Here is a 17,900-nt window from a genome sequence, read left to right on the forward strand (position 1 = left end):
TTCCTAAATGTTTTTTTTGTTTTTTTGATTGCTTCAACGTTTTGTATTTATTTCGTTTTAGTATAGTGGGGCCTCTACTTACTAATGTCTCTTCATACAAAAGTTTCAGCTTAAAAAGTACCAGGATGGAAAAATATTGGCACTAGTTAAGAAAGCGTTTCAGGTTACGAAGGCAAAAATACAGGACAGTATGCGCTGCTAATAGCCACTCCCAGAGTTTCCCCAACCGTAAACAAAATGGCTATTGCTTAAAATCTGCCGGGCAACCTAGTGCGGATGTGTTATCCCAGCATGCTTCGTTTTACTCTCACATGTCAGAGTTTAAAGGCGACGAGGAGGAGTTCTGGTGGTGAATAGCACGCAGGCCTAATTAAAATTAAAGACATTTTATTAAAATTCCATGAAGTCTCTAAATTTGTGGAAAGGAATCACCCGGAAAAAGTGTTGACAAGATGGTGTTCCGACGGATTGTCAAAAGCCATTAAAAGCAGACTTTGGACAGTTTTTCAAGAAATGTGAGGCAAAAGGGTAAATGAATATTAGTAATTTTTCCATAATTACTTTTTTTAAAATGATGTGCGCTCATCTAATTTCAACATGTATTTGTTTCAGGTTGTAATGCTCTTTTATGAATTATTAAAAAATATATACTGTACTTTTGCGGGCCTTGTATTGGATCAGTGTATTTACATTCAGAATGTGTCTGTACTTACAAAGTTTTCAGGTTACGAAGCTACTTCCAGAACAAATAAAATTCACAAGTAGCGGTACCACTGTATGTTTCTTTCTTTCTTTTCTTTTTTTTTTTTTTTTTTTTTGTCGTACTTTTAAATATAAGTTCTGGACATTTGAAAAAGTTAAACTGTTGTAAAAGTGATTTATTTGAATACCAAGCTGACTTTATTTGATTGGTTTTTATTACTTTTATTTTTTGAATTATTGTTATTATTGATTATATTGTTAATTTGTTTAATTTATTGATTTTGATTATGTATTCGTATACATCTATCCATCCGTCCATTATCCGCACCGCTTATCCTCAGTAGGGTCGCGGGGGTGCTGGGGCCCATCCCAGCTATCTCCGGGCAGTGGGCATGGGACACCCTGAACTGGTTGCCAGCCAGTCACAGGGCAGTATTTGTATACATTTATTTTGATTAGTTTTTGGTCTTTGGATTAGCTTTTGCATTATTATTTTTAGACTTCTATACATCTATTCAACATTACCATTTATTTATATATGTTTATTTTTTATTGTTATTTTTGGTCGTTATTTTTCTATTTGTTTGCTTTCATTTTTGCCTTTAGTTATTTCAGTATGATTTTTTTTTTTCAAATCTATTCTCCATTTATAGTTTTATTTAATTTTTCCAATTGCTCAAGTCTGACTAATGTCATAACCCCCCCAAAAAACAAATATAATGAAAGGACTAAAGGACCATTCTTCCTCTGAGATAATGGTTCCACCTTGACCTGTAATTTCATGTTTGCGGTTGGGAGATACAAGACACCCGCACATTATCCACCACGCAAGAATACTTAATGATGCAAACAAAGCCGTAATCGATAAAACGTGTGCAACTTAAAGGCTTCTGCCGGACACCGTGACATGTTCATAAAAGATGCCATATATGCCGGTGATCCATTACGACAAGAATAAAACTCGGCCCGCGGGAAGATAAGGCACACCAAAGGTTTAAATCTTTTGTATCAGTCGTTCTTTCTTTCCTCCTCTTTCATTCCTTTTTTTCTTTCCTCTTTTTTATTCATTTCTTTCTCTCTTCTCTTTTATTCCTTTGTGACTTTCTTTTCCTCCTCCTTTTTATTCCTTTCTTTCTCTCTTCCCTCATTTTTATTCCCCTCTCTCTTTTCTCTTATTATTCCTTTTTTTCTTACCTCCTTTTTTTATTCATTTCTTTCTTTCCTTTTTGTATTTCTGCCTTTCAACCTTTTTGATTATTTTCTTTCTCTCTTTTTGTATTAGAATTCGGCGGATGGGAAGTGGAGTAAAGGTGAGACGTGTTTGTGGACGCAGCGGACAATAGTGAATATATATTTTTCCCACCCTTACCTTTGGAAATATACATTTTTTTCCCTTGGATTATTTTCAACGGGACCCGGACTCTGCAGGTTTGCATCAAACCTTAAGTACCGGTATCAATTTCCGTTTAATTTGCCAGCAGTGGATTTTGGATTGTGTACTATATATTCAGTTACAATCGCGGGTCGGGTTTGGGTTAATTGTGTGATTGTGTTATATGTTTTAATGTGGGCGCATGCGGCTTATGTACAGGTGCGGCTTGTGTAAGTACAAAAGCGGTTATCCTCTTAAAATGTGGTGGGTGCGGCTTATAATCAGGTGCGCTCTATAGTCCGGATTTTACGGTACATATATACATATATACATATATTGTTGGCCTGGAGCGGGATGGGGCTAACAGGCTGTACTTCCCCAAGACACACCACAGGAAATGGTGCCCCGACGACCCTAGTTGTTAAGGGATACCCATTCATTAATATACACGTATATACCTGTTGTATAAATATGTTAACTGCCATTTAATGACTTGTACAGTGTGTAACACTTTTTTGCCCCCCAAAAAAAGAAAAAATGGGCACAATGGTGTAGTTTGGACACCCCTGCTCTACGTTACCTAATTCATTGCAAATTTTCTGTTTGGTTTAATGTTGCATACACTTCCAAAACTCCCCAAAATGTCATTTGACTCAAAAATCTGCTGCCAACAGCACAACAAACTGTCTTTCAAAGATCAATATTTACTTGAATCCCTCCTGTACGCGGTTTCGGAAGTCAGAACAAAAACCAAAAAACTGGTTGAAGTTAAGCTCAAACATGCTACAGTATTTATTTTTTTAATTTGGTTTGGCAACTATTGGGAAACAATGGGCTCATTTTTATGTTATAAAGACATGGGCGCGGCCATTCTGCTCTTGGATACAGTAAAATAGAAATGCTTATAACAGTTTCCCGTTCGGAAAATACAGAGAAAAAAAAACAAAAAGTATAGATTATGAAAAAAATATGTTTTCAGTCTGGCTAACATTAGCAAAGACATACACGAAATGAATTGTTCCAAAGACCGTTAGCCATGACCAAATGTTAACATCAACCTAAAAAAAAGAATAGAAACGTTTTAAAGTAGTTTCTCAACAGAATTTTTTTTTTTTAGAAATCTCAATTTTGACTGTAAAGGACTAATACGTCAACAAGCAGACACAAAATAACATATATATTGCTAAAAATCTAGCTTGCTAGTTTTATTAGACATGTTATTTGTATAGCCCCTGATCACAATAAGTCTCTAAGGGCTACAGACCACAGACTATTACAGACTACAGGACATTATTACACTATCCGCTGATCTAATACCTACAATGAGGGCAAGGAAAAATTCAAAACCTTGTCGTGAGGAAAATGGAGAAACTTTGAAAAGGGACAGCACAAGAGGTAATCCCTCTTCCAGGATGACCAGGCCAAAAAGGATGTTGCAACACACAGACATTGTCAAAAGCAATGGAATGGGTATGTTTTAATTCTAGATTCAAACAGTGGTTAAGGTCCCGACAAATACAAATTTTTATAATAAGGATATAATAATCTGTATAACACCACTCAAATGTATGTCAACAGCACTAAAAGTATAAGAAAATAAAATGAAAAATAGTAAATAATAAGAATAGGTACATATAATTATAAAGTATATTATAGAAATATGAAATAAATATGATATAGTCTTAATTTTATAATGATAACATAATATAATATAATGCAATTTTTAAATAATGTAACAAAAATAACAAATTAATTAACACATAAAAAAATACTAATTCAATGGTCAGAAAAATATTTCATAAACACTATTTTAAATAAACAATACATTTCAAAATAATTTCAAGAAAATGCAATAAAATCTATGCAATATGTTTTTAACTGATGGTCAGAAAAATAAATAATGTATGACAAACAACAATAAAAGTACTAACACTACCTAATATACAAAAATAAATGTATGAAATAATAAATAATACATATAACAAAATAATACAAAAGATTAATATTAATCATATATTTTACCTTATTATTATTATAACATATGTAACGTAATAACATCATAAAAAATAATAAAACACGGAAATAATAAAAACCAAAAGAGTACATAAAAATAATCCATCCATCCATCCATTATCTGCACCGCTAATCCTCAGTAGGGTCGCGGGGGTGCTGGAGCCCATCCCAGCAATCATCGGGCAGTGGGCAGGGTACACCCTGAACTGGTTGCCAGCCAGTCGCAGGGCACACAGGGACAGACAATTCACTCACTCATTCACACCTATGGACAATTTAGGCTGGCCAATCAACCTGACATGCATGTTTTTGGAATGTGGGACGAAACCTGAGTGCCCGGAGAAAACCCACGCAAGCACGGGGAGAACAAGCAAACTCCACAAAGGAAGGCCGTTAGCTGGATTCATACCCATGACCTCAGAACTGTGCCGCACACGCGCTAAACACCGCGCCGCCGTGCTGCCCCATAAAAATAATGATTATTCTAATTATTCATTACAAATATTTTAGTCCATTTAGATTATGAAATCTAATTTCTGCAATAACAATTTTTTTTAAGTGATTATAGTAAGAAATTACACATTATTTATATACACACATCATATATATAGATTATATATATATATATATATATATATATATATATATATATATATATATATATATATATTACAGTCCACCATAAATTAAAATTAGAGTGCCAAGATAATCAAATATATGAAAATTAAAAATAAAAATCACAAAATATAACTCAGACAAATGAATATCGAAAATAATTGTCATGTTTATTTGTATAGCCCTTAATCACAAAGAATCTCAAGGGGCTGCACAGATCAAAGACTATTGCAAACTACAGACAATTATGGCACCATCCCCTCATCTAAAACCAACATGAGGGCAAATAATACACATATTATCAAATAAAAATAATATAAAGAAATAAATTGAATTTTATATTGTGGATAAAAATATGATATTAGAATATAAATTACTAGAAAATATGAGACAAAGAAATAATAAGACATTAATAAAAAGCTTAAAAGTCCTTCTCATCTCATCTCATTAGCTACACCGCTAATCCTCAGTAGGGTCGCGGGGGTGCTGGAGCCCATCCAAGCAATCATCGGGCAGTGGGCAGGGGACACCCTGAACTGGTTGCCAGCCAATTGCAGGACACACGGGGACAGACAACTCACTCACTCAATCACACTTAGGGACAATTTGGACCGGCCAATTCACCTGACATGCATGTTTTTGGAATGTGGGAGGAAACCGGAGTGCCCGGAGGAAACCCACGCAAGCACAGGGAGAACATACAAACTCCGCACAGGATGTTCCCAAGACATGAACTGTGCCGCACATGCGCTAACCACTGCGCCGCCGTGCTGCCATCTTAAAAGTCCTTATATAATCAAATTAAATTACACATTAGAAAAAATACAAAATATCATTTGAATTCATATGTAACTGACATCATTCATTACTGTGAAAAAATAAGGGGAGGGGGTGATCATAACAATGATGCGTGTAAAAGGTATGACATGACAACTTTTTTTCCAATTTCGAGGGAGGGGGTACTTTATAAATGCCATACAGGGGTGGTGGCTGTGAGTAGAGCACCGAGGTTTAAGGTATAAGGGGGGCAAGTTTGTTTATAAATATAATTGATGGGGAATGCCGGGTGGGGGTGTGCATGATTAGAGACTTAATACAAAAAAAAAAAAACTCAAATTTTCCAAGGTGACTGCTGCATCCACAATAACACTTGCACGGCGACACGCACCAACACACAACTTGTGCCCCTCCCACCCCCCTCACCGCCGCACAAACTTGTGTCGCCGCATTGTTTCCCTTGCGCACGCGCACCCCAACTTCCGCACATTCCTCAGCATGGACAGTCAAAAAGGATGGATTTCTTCTTCTTTTGGGGATGGGGGTTATTTCATCAACACATACACCACGCCCCGGTCTTGCAGCATCCATCGCCCCCTGCCCCCACCCCCCACGCAGACACTTACCTCCGAAAATGCTGGCGGAGAGGAAGAAGAGCAGGTGCTGCTGGATTGTCCTCATCTTCACTTCCCGAGTGTGTTAGGATGCTTCGTCAAGGAGAAAAAAAATGGGGGTGGGGTGTATAAAGGGGCAGGGGGGTTGTCGATCTCACTTATCCAGAAGGGCTCGCATGCATGCATGCACCGACTTTGCACGAATGAAGTCTGAGGATGAGAATCCTCGAGACGAAGAGGAGGAGGCAGGAAGTGGGGGACCAGGGAGGGTGTGGGAGTCCGCCTGTAATTTTGATGTGGGGGTGGGGGGGGGGGGTTTTTTTTGGGTTTTTTTTCGTGGATCTCACTTATCCAGAGGGGCTCACATACACACGACGACTTTGCACGGAGGATGCTGAGGATGGGGATGCTGGAGACAAAAAAGAGGATGCAGGGGGGATGACGAGGGAGGGGGGATCCGCCGGTGCTCTTGCGGAGCAGGACGACGCTGACTGCCGGTCGGCGGCGTGCATGTGCAGCCGGAGGCTTCAGTGCCGATTTCCATTGGACGAACAGACGAATCCCCGCCCACTCCGGTACTGCAAGTCGTGAACTGGGGGTCACGAAATATTTGAGGAGTCCAAACTACAGCTTGGGGACCATTTGTGGCCAAACAAAATCTAAAAATCTATTTTAAAAATATGATTTTGTTTTATGTAAAAACATTCATCCATCCATCCATTATCTGCACCGCTTATGCTCAGTAGGGCCGCGGGGGTGCTGGAGACCATCCCAGCTATTTTTGGGCTGTGTGAACTGGTTGACAGCCAATCGCAGGGCACACAGGGACAGAAAATTCGCTCGCTCATTCACACCTAGGGACAATTTGTACCGGCCAATTAACCTGACATGCATGTTTAAGGGATGTGGGAGTAAACCATAGTGCCCGGAGGAAATCCACGCAAGCACGGGGAGAACATGCAAACTCCACGCAGGAGGTTCGATCTCATGACCTCAGCACTGTGCCGCACAAGCGCTAACCATTGCGGCCCTATGTTAAAACAATTGTATTGAATTAACTCTTACAAATTTGTCGATAAAATCTATATAAAATACATTTCGTAATGAACAATAGGTTGATTCCTTTAAAATAATTGAAGAGTCGGAAAATACAATTTGAAAGTAACATTTCCCTGTATTAAGATTTTAAAATAAATCAAATGGATAAATCCAAACTATGGATTTGGGGCTATTTGTGGCCCATAGATTTTTTTCTGCAGTATATTAAAAATTATGATTATTTTACAGCAAAATTGACTTTAAGTGACATTACTCTTTATCAAATAGATTAGTTTTGTGAAACACATATATCTTTGCTTTTTATTAAAACCAACACAAAATAAATGGCATTGAAGAACTATAATACATCTACAGGATTTGCAACTGGGTCCATACTACGACTTCATTTGTTTTTTGGTTTGAACAATTTTATTCACACTTTAACAGCAAATAAACAATGTGAGGTTTGAACAATTTTCTCAACAATTTTAACACCAATTAAGCATATTCACAATTTCGTTTTATCTGACAATATGACGTTTTAACAATTTTTTCCGACATTTTTAACAGCAATTAAACACACAATTTCATTTTATCATATCCCAACAATATAAGTTTTTATCGACACTTTTAAAAGCAATTAAATACATTCACAATTTCATTATATCATATTCTGACAATATGAGGTTTGAACAATTTTTATTGACACTTTTAACAGCAGTTAACCAATGTGTAGAGGGCAATACTATTGTGCAAAGGCATAGCTCTGTCTTCTCAAGTGGGATTCCATCCCACCCTCCCAAGCAGCATCCTCCAGTCCTCTGCCCGGGATGCTCAGATGGGTCCTCTCCCTTCTTGCTTCTACCTTCCACAACCACCCGAATAACCAGGCCGTTCCTGCCGGGACCCCACAGTGGAGCTCCGGTTCCCTCCTCCGGGTGGGTGGAGACGATTCTTCTTTATGGCTGCGTCCTAGGCTTGCCGCTCGCAGATTGTATGGTATCTGCAGCCATTCTACGACTTCATTTGTGACTCCACTAAAACATTTTCAGCAGCCCACAAGCGATATTAAAAATCAGACTTGGTCCAAAAATAACATTGCATACTATGTATAAAGGTAAAGATTTACATTTTAAATTGATTATTTTTATTTAACTCAATAGTAAGCTTAAACATTTTTTTTCAATTTTAAAACAACACAGGGGTTAGGTTCCGAATTGAACCTGTGATAAGTGAAATCACTGAGCTAGAAATCTCTTTTTTACCCACAATTCTTATACGATTAAGCACTCTATTGTACATTGAAAACCAAGAACAGACCCGTTTAACAGTCCAAACTATTTGTTCAAATAATAAAATAACTTTATAAACGTTTATTTATTTGTTCCTCTTTTTCATAACTACTGCACTGTCAAAAAAATAATAAGCAGGGAGACTGCATAGCCAATCAGGACGCAGAACACAAAACACGATGCATATCTGTAAAGTAGTGAAACCGTGAAGATTATACAGTTTTAGCTAGAGATGACCCTACTTTATGAAATAAATACAATAACCTAATTTTCATAATTACTAAATCTTTTTTTTGTACAAAAAAGCATAAATTTGAAAAAACAAAATATCTCAAAAACAATGTTTTACAACGTCTCGGCTGTTCGTTAGCTACATAACACTCATCGAGTCATCTAATGAAGTGATGAAGAATGGCCCTCAGGGGCTGCAGGGATTCAATCTGTACCGTGGTGACTGCCGTGAATGGTAAGTGAATTATACGAGGGGCTTGCGCATCATTCGCTATATAGCGCCGGCCGGGTTCAACGGCTAAACTGTACTGAAAGCCTTGATGCCTCCGGAGGGAGCTTGGGGTTAAAAGGCTGGAATGGGACAACATGCCAAAGATAGATAGATAGATAGATACTTTATTCATCCCCGAAGGGAAATTCACATTTCCAGCAGCATCCCTGAGCTGAGAACAGTACAATAATAAAGCCAAAAGAATACAATATACAAATACCCAGTGTGACGTGCAAATGCCCACTGTAGCGTGTTATATAGAGTAACTAAATAGTGCTACACAGAATACATATTGCAGTAAGATTCGGTAATATCCAATGTAGGTGGTGTGGTTTAATGTGGGCCTTTACTCTGCCGGGTGGAGTTAAAGAGCCTCATGGCATGAGGAAGAAAAGATCTCTTCAGTCTGTCCGTAGTACAAGACAGTGACAGCAGTCTGTCGCTGAAACTGCTCTTCTGTCTGGAGATAATGCTGTGTAGTGGATGCGATGGATTGTCCATGATTGACCTCAGCTTTTTCAGTGCTCGTCTCTCAGCTACTGTTGTTAGGCTGTCCAGCTCTTTGCTCACAACAGAGCTCGCTTTCCTAGCCAGTTTATTGAGACGAGAGGCATCCTTCTTCTTGACGCTGCCTCCCCAACACGCTGCCGCATAGAAGAGGGCGCTTGCCACTACTGTCTCATAGAATATTTTCAGGAGCTTTTTGCAGATGTTGAAGGAGGCCAGCCTTCTGAGGAAGTAAAGTCGGCTTTGCCCTTTCCTACATAGAGCTTCTGTGTTGGCAGTCCAGTCCAGTTTGTTGTCCAGCTGCACACCCAGGTATTTGTAGGTCTGGACAAATTCTACACATTCTCCCTTGATGGTTACAGGAACCGGGTGAGTTCTGGTTCTCCTGAAGTCCACCACCATCTCTCTGGTCTTGGTGGTGTTTAGGTGCAGGTGGTTTGCGTCGCTCCATCGGACAAAGTCCTGAATCAATTTCCTGTACTCCTCCTCCTGCCCGTTTCTGATACATCCCACGATCGCAGTGTCGTCGGCAAACTTTTGCACATGGCAGGACTCAGAGTTGTACTTAAAGTCCGATGTATATAGAGTGAATAGGAACGGAGAGAGAACGGTCCCCTGCGGAGATCCTGTGCTGCTAACCACAGTGTCCGATGTACAGCCCCCCTGTTTCACATACTGGGGTCTGCCTGTCAGGTAGTCAGTAATCCATTCTACAAGGTGTGAGCTAACTCCCATCTCTGACAGTTTCCTACTCAGTAGCAGAGGCTGTATGGTATTGAAGGCACTGGAGAAGTCCAAAAATGTAATTCTCACAGCCCCCTTCGCCCTATCCAGGTGAGAGAGGGATCGGTGTAACATGTATACTATAGCATCCTCCACTCCCACCTTCTCCTGGTAAGCAAATTGCAGTGGGTCGATGGTGTGACGGACCTGTAGCCTCAGGTGGTGCAGCAGCAGCCGCTCCATGGTCTTCATCACATGTGATGTCAGGGCGACCGGCCTGAAGTCGTTGAGTTCCTCAGGTCTTGATTTCTTTGGGACTGGGATGATGCAGGATGTTTTCCACAGCTGAGGGACCCTCCCCTGTTCAAGGCTCAGGTTGAAGATGCGCTGTAGAGGGTCTCCCAGCTCAGACGCACAGGCTTTCAGCAGTCGGGGGGATACTCCATCCGGACCAGCTGCCTTGCTGGTTCGTAGCCTTCTCAGCTCTCCACACACCTGGGCTGAAGTTATTTGTAGTGGGGGGATGTCTTCCATGCTAGTGTCCAGAGGGGGAGGGGGAAGGACAGCTGCATTACTCAGGGGTGAGGATGAGGCGGAGTGGTCAAACCTGTTGAAAAAGTTGTTCAACTGGTTGACTCGCCCCAAATCTATATCCACAGCCACACCCTGCTTGGTGCTGCAGCTAGTAATTGTTTTCATCCCTTCCCACACCTCCTTCATGTTGTTGTTCTGCAGCTTTTTCTCCAACTTCCTCCTGTACTGCTCCTTCCCTTTCCGGAGCTGGACTTTGAGCTCCTTCTGTACTCGTTTTAGCTCCTGATGATCACCATTTTTAAAGGCCCTCTTCTTTTGGTTCAGAAGGCACTTGATGTCGCTCGTGATCCAGGGCTTGTTGTTGGCATAGCAGCGTACAGTCTTTATAGGAACAACATTGTCCATGCAGAACTTAATGTAGTCAGTAGTGCAGTTTGCCATCTCCTCAATGTCCCCACTGCTGGACCCTAGCAGGACATCCCAGTCCGTACATCCAAAGCAGTCACTCAGAGCCTGCTCTGCCTCGGTGGACCATTTTATATATATATATATATATATATATATATATATATATATAAATATATATACGTAACCGCGGTGTACCTGTCCCACCAAAGATCCACATTCACGCGAACTGGATGATGAGGTTTTTATTACAGTTTCTGCAAATGAAATGAGTCACAACACATGATTAGCTTCTCTGCTGGCTTTGATCTCTTTGATCTCGTTGGCAGCTCGCTCAGTAGACCGCCCGAAGCATATCAAAGAGCTTTCTTTTCAATTTACATAAAATACATTTTAGAATATCACAATACATTTTTAGATCCATTTTAACAAGATACTTTTAACAAGAGATTGTAGAGTGTTTTTTTTTTAACGTTTACAATGAATTCAACATATTTTTCTTTAGTCTGAATTTTAACCAACATCATCCTTTTTATATATATGAGAAAATATAAATAAGATAATAATGAGTATAAAAACGGGTACCATTTACCTGCAAATGAAATGAGTCACAACACGTGATTAGCTTCTCTGCTGGCTTTGATCTCTTTGATCTCTACAAGGGGAATTAACATTTTAGCACAACAGAAACAAAACGAAAATAAATCCAAACAGCTTGACAACATCAATCACATTACTGTGCATTTTGAGAGATTTATCAGCTATGGTTATAATGTTTGAAATTAACTTTTTTGTGGAGCACCAAAAGATGTGTCTTACCGTTGGCAGCTCGCTCTGTAGACTGCCAAAAAAAAACACACCTTCCGGTCACATGTCAAAAGCCAAAACAAACCCTACCCCATACCAGCAGGTGGCACTGTTGGACTCATCATTGCAGGACACTTACTAAAAACTATACACATATTTCAGGAGGAATTTCAATAAAACAAAAGTTATTATTACACCCGTTACATATATATATATATATATATATATATATATATATATATATTTATATATATATATATATATATATATATATATGTATATATATATATATATATATATATGGGCAGCAGGTTCAAATCCAGCTACCAACCTCCTATGTGGAGTTTGCATGTTCTCCCTGTGCTTGCGTGGGTTTCCTCCAGGCACTCCGGTTTCCTCCCACATTCCAAAAAACACCATGCACGTCAGGTGAATTGGCCGGTCCGAATTGTCCCTAGGTCTGAATGAGCGAGCGAATTATCTGTCCCTGTGTGCCCTGCGACTGGCTGGCAACCAGTTCTGGGTGTCCCCTGCCCACTACCCGGAGATGGTTGGGATGGGCTCCAGCACCCCCCATGATCCTACTGAGGATAAGCGGTACAGATAATGGATGGATGTATATATATATATACATATATATATATATATATGGGCGGCAGTAGCTCAGGAGGTAGAGCGCTCGTCTTGGGATCAAGGGATCCCAGTTCGAATCCCGGCTGTGTTACATGTCGAAGTGTCCTTGGGTAAGACATTGAACCCCTATTACCCCCAATAAGCAGGTTAGCGCCTTAAATGGCTGCAAGGCCGTTATTGGGAAATGTGGAGCACATTGTAAAGTGCTTTGGGAAGTCATTGACTTGAAAAGCGCTATATAAAAAAAAAAAATGCAGATGCAGACATATATATATATATATATACATACACAGTCGTATGCAAAGGTTTGGGCACGCCTGATCATTTTCAAGATTTTCCTTTATGAATCATTGATTGTTCGGATCAGCAATTACAGTTAAATATATCATATAGCAGACAAACACAGTGATATTTGAGAAGTGAAACGAAGTTCATAGGATTTAGGGAAAGTGTGCAATAATTATAGCATTTGTCCTGCATGAAGACTGCAGGCAGATTGGGTGATGAACGCAAGTAAGTACCATGTGCTGTTGAAGGTAGTTCTGATACACATTTGCATTCAACCGGCCATGTCGCTGTACAAAAGGCCCAACTCCTGCTGCAGTCAACATCCCTCAAATTATTACGCCTTCTTCACCTTTCACCAACTTTTTTACACACTTTGGGTTCAGTCTTTCACCAGTGTGTTGCCGGACATAATGCTTTCCATCAGGTTTACAGTCACTTTACAATGGCCCATCATCTTACAAAGTCAGTGAACCATCAGACCCAAATACATCAAATTTGTTTTCATCACTGAAGTGAACTCTGTCCACAAAACATGCTTTTCGATTTTGTTTGCTAACGAGAGGTTCGGTCACTGCAGCTTGGGTCTTTAGGCTACATGATCTTAAATGGTGAGACGCATCCTTAACATGTTCACCACTGAACTGGCGAGCAATACCAGCTGCAGTGTGGAAATGATTACCCATTGACATCCTCCGCAGTGACCTGTCCACTCTTCCATGTCGTTCATGGGTGACCAGCCTTCTTGGGCTATTTGAATGAGTTTGTAGTTTTGTAAAGATAATAAATAATATTCTTGAAATCACAGATTTGGAACGATCGACTTGTCCTGCTATGGTTCGATAGATCCCTTTAGTTTTCATCTTGACAACCTGCTGCCGGAGGTTTACAGTCACTTTACATTGGCCCATCATCTTGCAAAGTCAGTGAAACTGGCAGTTAGAATGCCAGTTAAATAGGGGTTGACAGATTATCAAAAAATTAGCACCATGTGCTAGATTAGATCCATTAAGTGGGAGGCATATTAAAGTTTTTTCCAATTTAGATCCGTGTATTTTTAACAAAATACAGTTTGTGTTGAAATGCCTTATCCATTTTGTGAAAAAGTTTGTGGTAGCCTGGTATGGATACAACAAAATGTCCTTAAACTGTTGAGCAGTGAAAATGGCATTTTTTCAGAATTATTCAAATATTTTAAAAGTTGTCCTCTAATTTTGATCTCCAGTATATATATATATATATATATATATATATATATATATATATATATATATATATATATATATATATATATATATATATATATATATATATATATATATATATAGACAAGAAAATTAAATTTAAACCTTAAATCACTTATACAGTATTTATTATTTTGCTGTAAATAAAAATATCTTGTTAAATTATACAACTTAGATCTTAACTTCAACAACTTAACATTAAAATAACATTCAACTTGTGGTACCTTTGTAGGTGAGAAAACGTAGTTGCTATTTAAAATGAAACAGACCTCTGGGATACGGCGTCCGAGTCATATGACATTTTGACTTTACAATATGGAATTTGATGCATCGTCATGTGAAAGGCTAGTCTGCTATTGGTTTGTGTCATGACATCTTGAACATGCTCAAAGCTATTTCCTGAACTCCCTCCCACAATGCTTCTCCCTTCATCCGTAAAGACTTTGCCCGTTACGATACGATTACGTATTTTTTGTACTTTATTTATACGCTATTGTTTCAAACGATTGCAGTGATCCTAAAGGGAAAAGCAAAAACATAATAACCATGGGAATGAAATTGTGATTATCAAGACATTTACAGAACGCATATTAACTGCTTCTCTTGCTAAGTTGCATGGCCACAACCAATCAACAATTCAGACAATAATCAAGAATGATAAGGCGATTTACGCAAGGAAAGGTTTTTAATAAACCAACTGAACAAAAAGTATTTCAAATAAAACTTGTTTTTTTAGGGTGCAATTCTTGTCCCCAGTTTTCCTTTGTCAATTTTAAGATGATCTACCATATTTACTGGACGGTAACCGACTATTAAAAACAAAAAAAGGATACAAGCCACACTGGACAAATAGTAGCATAAATCGACATTGAAAAATTAGATATTTATATGAACATTTGAAAATAATTACCAGTTGTTCGTTATTCATAATTTATTATTCTAACGCAAAAGGCAGGCAATCTACTGCCAGTGGGCCACAGAAAAGTACAAAATAAAATAAAAAATAGCACCCAAGTGTCTTTGCAGAGGTTTAAAGAAGTTTTAGCTCGTTTTTATAATGAGATATGAAATCTAAGATTGAAGTTCACATCTTCAGATATACCTTTTTATAAATACTTATATAAATCATTTAAATGGGTGTTTGTTAGCTATTTTCATCACTTTCCAGTCCGTACAAAATTCCCTGGGTTAAATAAACTGTAGTGGAAATAAATTCAGTTGATGTTTTTTTTTTGTTTTTTTTACAAATGTTCATCTGATAAACACAATAGATTTACTCTTTGTGAAGGAAAAAATATTAGGGATAGTATACCCTGAATAATTATTCTATAGTCAAATCTTACTTCCTTGAATCATAACTTAGTTGTGAGCCTCCAAAAAGGCCCCCAAGCCCTCCATCTAAGGCAGGGGTCGGGAACCTATGGCTCGCGAGCCATATATGGCTCTTTCTATGAGTATCTGTGGCTCAGAGACCAATTTGATTGCATGCAAAATTTCTCCATCTTGTTCAAAACCGGAATTTGCAATCCTATTCAGGTACACGTAAAGCCAAACAAAGCTAAATGCAAAAGTAACACTTCGCAGTATATATAGGGCACGTTTTTCACTACAATTTACAGTCAAGGTGTCACACAAAAAAGGGGGGGAAAAAAACTCGTTTTGGCTGTACAACGCTAAAGAATCCTTTATTTAAAAGTTCACTATATAATCTGTGTTCAGTGTTCAGATACTTTATGATGAATCCACAGAACTGTAAATGCGGAAGAGAACTTAGTCATTTGATTGGGTGAGTGGGAGGGATGGGTGGAGCTATGCAAAAAGTACAAGCATTCCCTCCCATCTCTCGCCAAAGGTAAGCACATAAGGCTCCCTATTCTCAGAATGTTGTGACGTTTTTACAAAATAAATGCTTGCATCTGGTTTTGAAACCAATATGTATGAAAAAAAGGGTCAAAAGGAGTTTAACCGATCTTGAGTAATTGCAAGAAAGAGACAAGTTTAAAGTGGTCTGTTTGTTAAATTTGGGACAGGGGCTCTGGCATTATTCTCTTTTCATAATTTTGATCAAATCATCAAAAATAAATGTGCTGAAGACTAAGCTTTTGTCTGGGGCGCCGGTTTAGCAATTTAGTAAATTTGTCTCATAATATATGGTGTGGCTCTTTCCCAAAATAAAATTAATATTTTTTGCTTTTATGGCTCTTTGAGTCAAAAAGGTTCCCGACCCCTGATCTAAGGCATACTTTTAAAGCCATTAATTTAATAGTCCGGCCCCCGTGATAGTGTTTTTTCTACCATGTGGTCTGAGCTTAAATGAGTCTGACACCAAGGTCCTTAATAATTAAACATTTTCTTTTGTCTTACGCCGATTCAATTACACCACAGTACGATTTTAAAAATGACTAAGTATGCATGGGAAAAAATCTGCATTGCATTTCTCCCGCAGTTTCTTCCACCTGGCGTATGACTCGAAAGGTGTCGGTGGACACCTCGTGACAAAATGTCTCCCTGTCAGATTGCACTAGCACCCGTTTTGCTTTTGGCGTGTTTGTGTAAAAGATGTCAAGAAGGAGGAGGAGGGAAGGAAGCGAGCGATGAAGTCGCCAAAGAGAGCAGATGGTCAGGAGGAGCCAAGAAACGTGACCAGAGTTTTGCAGAGGAGGTGCCGAAGAGTTGTGACAGCTCCGTTATGCCGGCCTGTTAGCACCGCCTTTCTTTTAGCACCAGGCGCTAAGCACGCTAAAATAGTTTCTACATTTTGGTGGGCGACAAATGAGCTTCTGAAAAATCCCAATTTTGAGCCCGATAAAATCAGGGGTCAAAAACCAAACAATTCGAAAGAGCCATAACGAACCCAAAAACATAGTAAAAATACCCTAAATTTCCAGACTGGAGTCTTGCTGTATTGCGGTTTCACGACTTCACGGCTTTCAATACTGCATTGGTGGTCTTGTCAAGTCACATTTATTTGTACAGCCCGGAATCACAAAATGTCTCAAATAACTGCAGAGGTCACAATTACACCATCCCAATCTGAAACAGGCATGCAGGCAAGGAAAAACTCGATGATTGGCCCTTGTCCCCCTGGGACCATGGGGACAAAGAAGCCCGGGATCCAGAGCAGACCCCTCAGCGAGGAAGCCTTCTGCATGCCAATGAGAGATTTGAATAGCCCATGGATTGGCCCTTCCCTGTCGAGCCATCATAAAATCCACCGTATCAGTCTCCAAAAAGGAAAGAAAGTTTCGGCTTTCTCGATGGACAATGCGGCCTTTCTTGTCCACCGCATGATGCTTTGTCCGACCCAAAGGTACACATGAAAGAATAACGCAACACACTGTTTTCAGTGCTGGGTATGAATATCATTCTGACACACAAATAAATAATTCCTGATTATTTAAATTACCGGTAATTGATACCCTTAAAAAACTTATTCCTGCTACAGAATTTCTCCCTTTCCCCTATTCCACACATTTTTCTTTTTTAAGAGTGCCTTTTTTATCTTTCTTTGGATTTCATTTTCCTTGCCATGTAGGGTACACAGAGACAGACAACTCACTCACTCATTTACACCTAGGGACAACTTGGACCGGCTAATTAACCTGACATGCATGTTTTTAGAATGTGTGAGGAAACCAAGTTGCCCAGAGCAAACCCACGCAAGCACGGGGAGAACATGCAAACTCCAAACAGGATGGCCGGTAGCTGGACAATATCATTATAAATGAAATGCAAAATCAATAATTTAAAGCTAAAATACAATATGTTTAGGTCTCGCAAACCCTAGTTATAGGGTCACTAAATGTGAGAGGATGTGGAAGTAAAGCGACTGAGTGG

The 17,900-nt window shown here is 39.1% G+C and overlaps 1 protein-coding gene across 1 annotated transcript in view; it reads right to left on the bottom strand.

The window, feature by feature from the left end:
- LOC148357516 (cell adhesion molecule 2-like) overlaps window positions 1-6,331 on the bottom strand; it is a 177,377-nt gene extending 171,046 nt beyond the window's left edge. The window contains exon 1 of the mRNA XM_088345296.1: window positions 6,106-6,331. Coding sequence (XP_088201422.1) covers window positions 6,106-6,160 — 55 coding nt within the window. The 5' untranslated portion in view covers window positions 6,161-6,331. The remainder of the gene's footprint in view (window positions 1-6,105) is intronic.
- Window positions 6,332-17,900: the final 11,569 nt, after the last annotated feature.

This window comes from Urocampus carinirostris, chromosome 10 (genome assembly GCF_059441175.1).
Source record: "Urocampus carinirostris isolate Australia breed hairy pipefish chromosome 10, RoL_Ucar_1.0, whole genome shotgun sequence".
NCBI classification, from domain to species: Eukaryota; Metazoa; Chordata; class Actinopteri; order Syngnathiformes; family Syngnathidae; genus Urocampus; species Urocampus carinirostris.